Below are 12,089 nucleotides of genomic sequence, written 5' to 3' on the forward strand. Positions count from 1 at the left end.
TACGAACCCGGGGTTCAGAATTTTTTTGCCTCTTCTTACGAACTTTTTTCTTCTTACGAACCTGCCGCGAAGCCCTGCCGCCCGGCTGTCACTTTTTGAAACAGCTGGGGGGCTTCTCAGCGTCCTCCTGAACCCGAATGCCAAACCCGAACTTCCAGGTTCGGCATTCGGGAGGCCGCCGAGAAGGCACCTGGCTGTTTTAAAAGGTGACAGCTGGGTGGCGGGGCTTCTCGGTGGCCTCCCGAACGCCGAACCTGGAAGTTTGGCAAAAGTTCGGGTTCGGGAGGCCGCTGAGAAGCCCTGCTGCCCTGCTGTCACCTTTTAAAACAGCCGGGGGGCTTCTCGGCGGCCTCCTGAACCCAAACGCCAAACCTGAACTTCCAGGTTCAGCATTCGGAAGGCCGCCGAGAAGCCCCCCAGCTGTTTTAAAAGATGACAGCTGGGTGGTGGGGCTTCTCAGCGGCCTCCCAAACGCCATACCCAGAAGTTCGGCAAAAGTTTGGGTTCGGGAGGCCGCTGAGAAGCCCCACCACCCTGCTGTCACCTTTTAAAACAGCCGGGGGGCTTCTCGGCGGCCTCCCAAACGCCGAACCTGGAAGTTCAGGTTTGGCGTTCGGGTTCCGGAGGATGCTGAGAAGTCCCCCGGCTGTTTTAAAAGGTGACAGCCGGGCGGCGGCATTTTTTTGCGTTTTTTTTTTCGTTGCACGGATTAATTGACTTTACATTGTTTCCTATGGGAAACAATGTTTCGTCTTACAAACTTTTCATCTTACGAACCTCCCCCAGGAACCAATTAGGTTCGTAAGATGAGGTATTACTGTATACTGATTAACCCTATGTATATATGCCCTATATGTACATACATATGTACACACAGGCACACAAAAATATACATTATTTACTGTAAATATTGTATGTGTATGTACAGACAGAGAGAGAGAGAAAGAGAGAGAGAGAGAGAAAGAGAGAGAGAAAGAGAGAGAGAGAGAAAGAGAGAGAGAAAGAGAGAGAGAAAGAGAGGGAGAGAAAGAGAGAGAGAAAGAGAGAGAGAAAGAGAGAGAGAGAGAGAGAGAGAGAGAGAGAGCTCTTCTAAAACTGCACATTCACCTCACTTACTGCATTTGGAAAAACACATCCAGAGTCCACTTTCTGCCACACATTTAACCATAATTTCTGTACATTAAAACATTATACATGCCTTCATATTGTCTTCCCTTGCTTGCACCTGGCCGTTAGAGCCAGGAAGTATAATGGATTGAGTAAAATGTGGTGAAATTCACTTGAAAATACTCTTGCTTAGCAACCAAAATTTTGGGCACAATTGTGGTCATAGGTCAAGGACTATGTCTGCCTTCCTCTTCATGGCAACCTTATCCTAGTAAACTTCTTTCTGGCAATTTTCCTCTCTGTTAGAGGCACCAAAATAATCCAGACAATTTAAGTTTTCCTGCTACAGCATGGGGTTGGACTAGATGACCTCCGAGATATCTTCCAGCCCTAAATTGCTGTGCTGTTTCAAAGTGTCTTCTAAAGCCACATCTAGTGGCAAGGTTAATAATAATAATAATAATAATAATAATAATAATAATAATAATAATAATAATAATAATAATAAATAGAGTTGGAAGGGACCTTGGAGGTCTTCTAGTCCAACCCCCTGCCAGGCAGGAAACCCTACATCACTTCAGATAAATGGCTGTCCAATATCTTCTTTAAAAGTTCCAATGTTAGAGCAATTTCTGGAGGCCAGCTGTTCCACTGATTAATTGTCCTCATTGTCAGGAAATTTATCCTTAATTCTAGGTTGCTTCTTTCCTTGATTAGTTTCCACTCATTGCTTCTTGTCCTACCCTCAGGTGCTTTGGAGAATAGTTTGACTCCCTCTTTTTGTAGCAACCCCTGAGATATTGGAACACTGCTATCATGCCTCCCCTTGTCCTTCTTTTCAAGGTGCTTCCTTCATCTTCTTCCTTTCTCTCTCTCTCTCTTCTCTCCTTCCTTCTTTCCTTCCTTCCTTCCTTCCTTTCTTCTTCCCTCCCTCCCTCTTTCTTTTTCTTTCTCTTTCTTAATACCCTATATGAGCCCTACTTATTGATATAAGTGGGTTTTATTTGTACGTATCTTCATGTAATCTGCTACCTCTGCTATAAGGAATATGCCAGCAAAGGATTTCAAAGTCTTGGATACCTTAACAATTGAATGGTTAATATCACGAAGGGAATAAAAATGATACAGGAAGCACATTAAATCATTTGGGTTTGGTTTTTTTTTTATAGTTTAGGTCAAGAATCAGCAACCTTAAACATTCAAATAGCCATTTGGATCCATTTTCCACAGAAAACTCCCACCCAGTCACATGAACCCCCTTATTCCTTCCTTCCATCCTCCCTCCTGATTTTACCTTCCTTTCTTCTGTTTTCTTTCTTTCTTTCTTTCTTTCTTTCTTTCTTTCTTTCTTTCTTTCTTTCTTTCTTCCTTTCATAGATTGGAGCTAGCATTCTGTCCCACTCTATATTAGAACAGTTATAGTATCAGATTACCATGCATTTCCTTGAGTTGGGAGATGTATGCATTACCTGTTCCCTTCTTGTATTTATGACCTAGCTGATTAGAATAAACATTTCTTGTTTGGTTTTCCTAACTTTCCACATTGGAAAGTCTGTCTGTTTGTATTTGTCTGAAAGTGGGAAGAAGCCCAGGAGAGGAGACCAATATAGGTAATAAATTTGATTGACAGACTCAGTCTTCAATGTGTTGTTTAATAGGTTCTAAGTAACATTTCTACATTAACAAAACGCATACCTAAACGACAGAATATAGGAGCAAAAAAATCATAGCAATAGTCTGAGCTATTCTTCTTGCCCCCTACCGCCTCACTTCCTATTGCTTTCAGGGTAGGGGGAAAAACCAAATAAAATCAGGAATGAGGGAAGGGAAATGGTGCCTAGCTGTAAATAGGAGAAAGGCATTTTGTAGTCATGTACTTCTTACTTGTCATCCTATAACTTTTTATGTTTTATATGGTTCTTTCATGGGTCATGATTTCTGGGATTGAAAAGTTGAAGGAACCCAAGCAGAGTGCGTTCTAACCAGTGGCAGGCTACCATTTTGGGCACTTCCAGAATGAGCCGGGAGCATGGAGCGTTCGCGTGCTGAGCGCATATGGACACGGAGTGCAGGATTTGGCTTCTGCGCATGTGCAGAAGCGAATCACACATGATGACACATGCATGCATGATTTCGGGTGAGTTTTTGCTTCTGCAAAAGTGCAGAAGTAAAAAGACTTGGAAACCAATAAGTAACAGCCTCTCGACCTGCCGCGCTGCTCATCCTTGCTCCTCCCACTGCTCACCCTGTCACATCCTTTGCTCCCACCACCGCTCGCCCTTCTGTGCTGCTCACCCTTGTTCCCCTGCTGCTTGCCCTGCCGCGGCCCTCGCTCCCCCCACTGCTCACCATGCTGCACCACTACTCCTGCTGGGCTGCTCGCCTTTGCTCCCCCCGCCGTTTGCCCTGCCAAGGCCCTCGCCCTTGCTCTCCCTGCTACTTGCCCTGCCGCAGTCCTCACTCCTTCCACCACTCCCCCTGCTGTGCCGCTCACCCTTGCTGTGGCCCTTGCCCTTGCTCCCCCTGCCGCTTGCCCTGCAATGCCCCCGCTTACCTTTCTCCTGTGCTCACCTCCTGCAGGGACCATGGAGCAGACCGGGTGACCCCAATTCTGGCCGTGCGGTCTGCATCTCTCCTGCGGCCTGGGAGATGGGACAGGCTGCTTTTGGTGCCAGCCCCAGCTGCTGTTCTAGGTGCAGCAGCCAAAATATCTTTCTGGCAGCAAAAAGTGCCGGTTTCTTTGCTTCCATGTATGCGCAGGAGCAAAAACCTGTCAATTTTTACCAGAATTGTACCAGTTGCGCATGCACAATGCATGCACTCTGGACAGCAATGGAGCAAGCCTACACACTCTATTTCTGTCATCGGAACGGCATTCCCGATGTTCCGGTTTGAGGACTACCCCTAGTTGTAACTTACCTCTCTTCTGTCTGGCTTCCTCAAGATGGTGACTGCATGCACAGGGCCAAACACTTGGCTTTTCCACATGCTCAGAAGAAGAAAAAATGGGGGGGGGGGGAGAAAGATGGTTGTCCCCATGGATCAGCACTGTCCAATCTGGTTTGGTGATGTCATCATGACATCACCAGCAGGTCACCACTACTTCTATAGCATTGGTCCAAACCAGGAAGAACTCACTCCTGCATCATGCTAACTTACATAACTTCTGTTCACATAAATAAACAGAATGCAATGTACTGTATCATGTTATTTCTATTACTGTACGTGTCCCTACGCCTAGCCGAAATATATCATTACAGTTTTAGGGATCGAAAACACTAGTCTGTATGTGGTTTCCTTTGAGATGGGCATTGTAACCCCATCTAAAATAGAATATATTTGGAGTTTTCAAAACTCTCCTTGAACAGTCCAATCTTTCCTGGATTCACCTATAATTTATATATCTTTTCACAGCAATTTCAAGAGATCTTGCATATTAATAAGTTTCGGTGTCAACAGCATCTTAAAAGGATTAAGCCTTCCTGAGTCCTTGGAGAGGGGTGGCATATAAGACCAATCAAATAAATAAATAAATTCCAAATCTCCTGATGTTGTCACCCATTAAACTCCAAAGGATTTGGGCCAGAATATAGGACATTCAAAACACAAGTGAGAATCTTCAGCCCATGATCCACATGTAGGAATTCCAATACAGACTGAGATGAGCCACTAAAATATGGAATACATGTAGCTTATATGGCAGTTTGATTTACTTTATATGATTAAAGGACAAATTAAATGCCCTAAGTTTCTATAAGAAAGATAGCTGTGAAACTGCCTAATCGAATACATTGATTTCCCCACTCAATCTACTTATGGATTTTTCAATGTATTGTATACGGCTTTTCTTAGCAGCCTTTTAGCCCATTTATTCATGATTTTAAAAAGAGGCAATCTTCCTCTGGCTCCAGATATTTTATAAAGAGTTTGCATTTTATAAACAGAAGGATTCACATTTTATACTGCTTTTCCCAAATATTTTATTTCCCAGATATTTTATAAAGAGTTTGCATTTTATAAACAGAAGGATTCACATTTTATACTGCTTTTTTCCATTAGAAGTTCAACAACGTACATGTAAGAAGGTTAATATATTGCATGGGAATTTTCAATCGTGGCAACAGAGTTTTCAGATTGGCGCTAAAGCCAAATATACTTGTGATGATGGTTATACAACACCAAAAGAAGAGACTGAGGCAGAGATTCAGTGCCTTACAGAGGGATGGAGCCCAGAGCCTGAATGTATCAGTAAGTAAATACAATTCCATTGGAAGATAGATTGAAACAAAGACATAGAACCTTATTCAATGAAGAATAGCCTGACATAACAATATAATAACACTTTTATTGTAAACATACAATTTGCATTTTATTTCCTGTCATCCCAAGAGCTGATGCCACAAATATCCCTTAGGTGCAAACAGAAAATATATATTGTGGATTTTCCATTTACAGAGGGAGTTATATATCCTTAAACTTGCAAAAGGGCAAGAAAATCTATTGAGCACCTGTCATGTTCTCTACACAACATATAATCAAGCACAAAATTCACTTCAGATTCAAAAGCAAAAACTGCTGAAAGACACAAAGTACAGTACTCACATAGTTACTGTCTACAGTGTAGGTAGCCACAACTACAGCACAATCCTGAAAAACTATGTATATGTGTTCAGGTGCTAGAATCATGAAAGGGCCTGCAAGATCAAATTGTCTAATGTGACCCACTAACCTGGTTAAAAACAACTAACCCTGTTTGCCAAAATTATTAGCATGAAGCAGTGAGAGCTTATTTATAGCAAGTCATTATTTGCTTCCTGCATATTCCTGTACCTCAGAGGCCATTCTTTGGTGAGAAGACTCAGACTCATGAGAAAAGAACAGTGAGACTAATAATAACCACACTTTGATTCCACAGAGACATGCTTAAAGCCATCTGAAAGTGATTTTACCTTCACCACAACTAAATCCATTTTCATTCCTGGAGATGAACTTCACTATGAATGTAAAGAGGGGTTTGAAATTACAAAAACTACCATTGATGAAACCATAGCTTGCACTGAGAAAGGGTGGGAACCTGCTCCTAGCTGTGTGTGTAAGTTAATGAAGCATCTAAGAATCCAATTGTCTAAATCAATACTTCAATAATATTTTCCTGATGATTTCCATAATGTTGCATTTATATTTAGGTATACTTTAAAGTATTATAATCCTAAATTATTTTCCAGAAACTGAATTTTTAAATATAAATTTAAAAAGGTAGAATAATTCAATTGTTTATTTAATTTTCTTCCCTCTGTTCTTCCAGTAATTTCTAAATATTAGCTATAACCTTTTCAATAATAATCTATTTATCATATATTCACAGATGTTAAATAAATAACATAAAAATATAAACAATAAGAAGGATAACCATATTTCATTATAATCATTCATCCATAGTTTATGTCTGAGAGAGCCAGCAAGGCACAGTGGTACTAGACTAAATGCAGGGAAATCCAGTTTTAAGTCTTCCCTTCAATTCAGAAAGCAGCTGGCTCTATTTCCAAAACACAAGGTCATCTAAAGCTATGTACAACTTTATAAACCACATTTTCAAACCAAGGTTAAATACTAGACTAAAATTGTCCAGTATTAAGCAGTGCCTAAGATCTCATACAAGCTTCTTGTATGAGTCTTCGGAGAGGGGCGGCATACAAATCTAATAAATTATTATTATTATTATTATTATTATTATTATTATTATTATTATTCTTTAATGAGCCAGAAGGGACATGGATCTATAGAGGAGATGGCTGAACTCCCATACGTAAGTACCTAGTCCACTTTGTCAGGTCCAACAGTTCAAACTGCTCCCAAATTGGATTCCTTCCCAGACAAGTGGTCTGCACCTGCAACAAAGCTGGCATTTAACTATGAACTTATATGAGCATATTTTTTCCTAACAGATTACGAACAAATTTCTCTATGTTTCTACAAAACAATTTTCAAACCCCATTTATTGAAAAGGTCTTGTGCCACTCTAAACAGGACCATGGAGCAACTATTAGTGCATGCAGTAGGGGTACAGAAGGATTCATCATCCTTACTGTCACATGATAGACTTTAATAGAGCTGTAACCAATATTTAGTCAAGTTTATCTTTTTTTGAGTGCCAGGAATACTCTAGACACTTCTTTTGTTCCTTTCACCTCCCTCAGCTTTTTCATAAGCCATTGGAAATGGCAAGATTCCCAAGATGAGATATTGCATGGTTGCTACCTACCTCAGCCCTCTCTTATTTCAACCAGTGACTAAGTCTTTGGATGGACCATAAAACAGATGAGCAGGAACAACTACCCAGCTCCCCTGAAACCTATGAATCCATCATCTAAGACAGACCAATCTAATGGACCCATAGAGACACTAGATAATCCCGTAATAATCAGTGTGTAATTTAAGACACTGGAAGCTCTCCTAATTCCAGATCACACAGCCAGTTCTCCAAAGGAAACTAGATCTGGAGCTTGATCATTATTCCATGTTGGGCTCTGGATCAGGAATCACCAACAATTCAGACCGCCAGGACAACTAAATTCATAATTTTAAATCCTGCTGACCATGAATATGATCTGCCTAACGACCACCTGGGTGGGCGTGGCCAACTTAATGTCACTCACATCAAGAGGCACCTCACCAACCACTATTCCCCCCTCCCCTCCCAGCCACTCTTCACCTGCCCATCCAACAGAAAACAGTTGTTGGAGCTAAGCCGCCACCAGAAGAAAAATTTGCCGAAACAGCTGGCTCAGTTCAAATTGGATCTGGCTGAGAAGGAGGCTGAGCAGAAGCACCTCACTGAAGACTACAAGCATAGGCTTTCCAAGCAGAAGGAAGACCTGCAGATGTGCAAGGCCAGAAACTGGTGCCTGGAGGTTCAATGGGCTGAGATGATCAGCCAGTTTCAGGTCATGATACAGTCCCACCAGTAGCACTTCCCTCCAGCCTTCATCCAAAGCCCTGCACCAGGAGGCTGAAGCAGACCCCAAGTCAGAATTTCTGTTCCTCTCCAATCTGGAAAAAAAGGGGGAGACTCTCTGCAGCAACACAAGCATTCATTGCACATATCTATCCCAGAGGCCATAGCTTGAGGACCCCTGATTTAGTGCAATTAAAAAATGCAAATAATTTTTGGGGGTCACCAAAATTTTCTGACGGACCACCAGTGGTCCAAGAATCATTAGTTGGTGTCCCTTGGTCTGGAAGATCTGAGATAAGCCCATGACTATCAAGATAGGCATGAACTCCTGAGTCATTTTATTCCACACCCAGAAAAGGCAAATTGAAGTCTTCTGAAGTCTGGAGAATCACACTTTCATCCTAGAAATGGAATGAAGGAGCTCAAGTAGGGAAGTTATTGTACAAGCAGGAACAATCCCCATTAATCGCTAGAGTGCAATATAATGAACAGGGTCTCACATCTGGTGATCTGTAGAGTAGTGCCTTCAGAAGCCATAAGGGATTCCTGGATGACAATCACCACCACTACTTCATTCCAGTATAATACTGGAAAACTGAGGAATATATAGTGCAACTCATATTGCATTTAAAGAATATAAAATCATGTTTATTTTATATATAAACATCAGTGTCTTAAACTGTCTGGCAAGCAGTTTCATTCTGAAATAACTTTATTTTATTTTATTCAACATTTGTATAGCTATAGTATGTGAAACTCCAATTTTGGAAAATGGCACAATTGAACAAAAAGAGGACACATTTCACAATAAAATGGTGGTACATTTTAAATGCAACAAAGGATTTACAAGAGTTGGCTCTGAATCTGCACAATGTTATTATTTTGGATGGTTTCCACAGCTTCCAATATGTAAAGGTAAAAATGGGCAATTTAAGAATTATTACTGTATTTTAGGTGAGAGGAAGGGAATTAGGGCATATGTTTCTTAAATATATATATATATTCTGTTTTCTAGATTGTGTGAGGAATGCTAACCAATGAGTAGTAAACAGATTTCTCTTAGCAGGATATATTGAATAGGTCTCTTTCACATCTTCATTTATACATATATAACATACAACAGAAGTGTATTCTTAAATTCATATAATGTTTATATGAATAGTAATATTAATTGTTCTGTAGGTTTTTTATTTTTTAGAGGCAATGGGAATATTTCTTTTTTATTATATTAAAATGACTTTTGAATGTACTTTTAACATAGCCAAGCATAAAAAGAAGTCAGCTAGCAGAATTACAAATATATTGTAATAGTCTTGGGAGAGAGGCGGCATATAAATCCAATAAATAAATGAATGAATGAATGAATGAATTAATAAATAAATAAATAAATAAATAAATAAAATATTGAATTGAACACCTACACAAAACCAGAAATGTATATTGTAAAAGGAAAGAAATGGGCAATTCTCCTGTATTGACAAGTAACAGCTGTATTTGAAGTCCACTTCTTTATTGTAATCATTAAACAACATACATTTTAATAGAACTTTTTAACAGATTACAGCAGTAAAGATATAAACTGGAAAAAAAAGAAAAACAGAAAGTACAGAAAATAATGAAAAAAGAAACAGATATAGAAAAGAAAAAAATGTTAAGAATATGATAACGAAATATATATAAAAAAATAACAGAAGTTGGAAAGAAATGTGAAGGTCTTCTAGTATAACCCCCTGCTCAAGAAGAAGCATACAAAAAGAAAAAAACCCAATCAATAATAATAAAAACATTCCATTAACATCTTCTAAGAAAATAAAATGATGGTAAGAAACTCATCATTTGAGAAATCTGGTTCTTCTGACCCAAAGGCCCAAGGAAAGATCTTAGCTGTTTTTCTAAAGGTGTTTAAGGTGAGGACCAATTCTTTTTTTATTTATAAAACATTTTAAACATAATACATATATAACACCTTTTCTAAAGGTGTTTAAAGTGGTAACCAATTTTTGAGGGGAAATGTTTGAAAAAGGCTGATGCATCCATCAGAAAAGCACATAACCTGGGTGCCATAAGAGGACATTTTTCATTGAGGAAATCAGATCAATATGTACACTTGGGAGGATTTGGCTCTGCAAGTAGCCAATCCTATGCCATGTTGGGCTTTATAGATGGTAACCAGCACCTTCAATTGCACCTTGAAGTCTATTGGGAGCCACAACAGAGACATACATAATTACCCTCATCATTGCATTCAGGACCATGTGAACTTTCCAGAATTTTCATAGTCCGATGTGCAATACATTGCAATAATTCAATCAGGAGGTGACTCAGACATTAATTGCTGTAAGAAGTTCCCCTATAAAAATTAAAGAGATTGACCTTGATAGAGAGAAGAGCTGCTACTAAATCAGTGAGGAAATAAAAATTGCAAAATCCTAAATGAGGGGCTAGATGTACAAAAAACAGTTTAATTTACACGACATATAAAAGGAGGAGGAGGGGGAAAGACATTTAAATCTGCAAGTTTGCTATATGCAAAATTAATAAAATGCAGTTTAGCCTTCTATGTCTATTTCTTAGTGTGAGTCAGGATCAAACACAATTGGTATGCAAGATAAAGTTTTACAAAGCTCCCCAGCCACAGTTGCCACTTGCTTTTGAAACAGGAGCCATGTGTGCAAGGAGTATGAACTGAACCCAAGCAAAGAGGTGCAATTCCACTCAGAGTCAAGGTTGATATATTTCCAGATTTAAGACTGATAAGACCAATAATCATAGCCACTTGATTTTGTTTTATTTTTCCACATTCAGACTCTCACAGCCATCTCCATACTGTGGCAGGATTGTGACAGTTTCACTTGAACAATTAGGGAGGGAAATGTACAATTAGATATAATTGAAATAGGATAATACTGCACAGAAATTGGTGAATGACCTCCCTGAACAGCTTCATACAGATGTTTAGAAAGGGATTGGCAGCCTTTAGTCACACCACAAAGCAATAGGTTCAGATTACACTGACTGCTCCATCCTACATTGAGTGGAAACAGCTCTGAAATAAGAAGAAATGCTCAATAAGTGCTCCACTTCCTAGCTCCTAAACTAGTCCAGAAGGTTATTGTAATTGACACTATGAATGGTTCCTTTTTTTTTCCAGCCATGGATGACTCAACAGTAAAAGCAACGGGTACTTATTTTTGAGTTTTCTTCAGTATTTAATCTGAAGGAGAATGTTGTCTTTCAAGTGATATTTAGGCAACTGGCCCTCTTGAGATTTCTTCTAGGCATTTAAGATAAATGTTTGACCATGTTCAGCATGACGTTTCTTAAAATGGAGCATTTGGTTCTAAATATAACTTTCCTCAACTTTCTAATATTTTCATTCATTGTTTATTCCCATGTTTATTCATTCATCATCATCCCCCCCCCCCCGTTGTTTAGTACCAAGGCATGAGAGTTGATCCTCTTCTAACTTTTCACATGCTTTGAAGAAGACAATTATTGAAAACTCATATGTAGACTTGCTGAAGAGTATTTCTAGCTATCACTACAACTTCATATGTCTTTGTAAGATTTGCAAACTTAATCCACCACTTTTTGCATCTTTTTGAGAGTAAGGGAGGAAATGAGTAAGATATAAAAATAGTGGAAACAAAAATCTATTTATTTATGTTTTAAGGCTATTTATAATGTATACTCTTGGACACCAGACCTATACTGACATTTTAAACAAACATTACCTACTGCTGTTCTTCTACTGGTTGTTGTAATAGTTGCTATAGTATAACTATAGTAATGAAGCATATCCCTGTGGGACCTGAGTAGACACTCAAAATTTATATATTTATTTATTTATTTATTAGATTTGTATGCTGCCCCTCTCTGTAGACTTGGGGCGGCTAACAACAATAATCAAAACAGCATATAACAAATCTAATATTTCAAATAGTTTAAAAACCCTTATTTTAAAAAACCAAACATACACACAAACATGCGATGCATAAATTGTATAGGCCTGGGGGGGAAGGAATAT

The 12,089-nt window shown here is 39.2% G+C and overlaps 1 protein-coding gene across 3 annotated transcripts in view; it reads left to right on the forward strand.

Annotated features, from left to right (window-relative positions):
• Positions 1-12,089, forward strand: part of CFH (complement factor H) — a 127,992-nt gene that overhangs the window by 66,025 nt on the left and 49,878 nt on the right. For all 3 annotated transcript variants that reach the window (XM_070746351.1, XM_070746350.1, XM_070746353.1), the window contains exons 10-12: positions 5,167-5,355; positions 6,023-6,199; positions 8,804-8,977. In XM_070746351.1, coding sequence (XP_070602452.1) covers positions 5,167-5,355; positions 6,023-6,199; positions 8,804-8,977 — 540 coding nt within the window. The remainder of the gene's footprint in view (positions 1-5,166; positions 5,356-6,022; positions 6,200-8,803; positions 8,978-12,089) is intronic.

This window comes from Erythrolamprus reginae, chromosome 3, assembly GCF_031021105.1.
Source record: "Erythrolamprus reginae isolate rEryReg1 chromosome 3, rEryReg1.hap1, whole genome shotgun sequence".
NCBI lineage: Eukaryota > Metazoa > Chordata > Lepidosauria > Squamata > Dipsadidae > Erythrolamprus > Erythrolamprus reginae.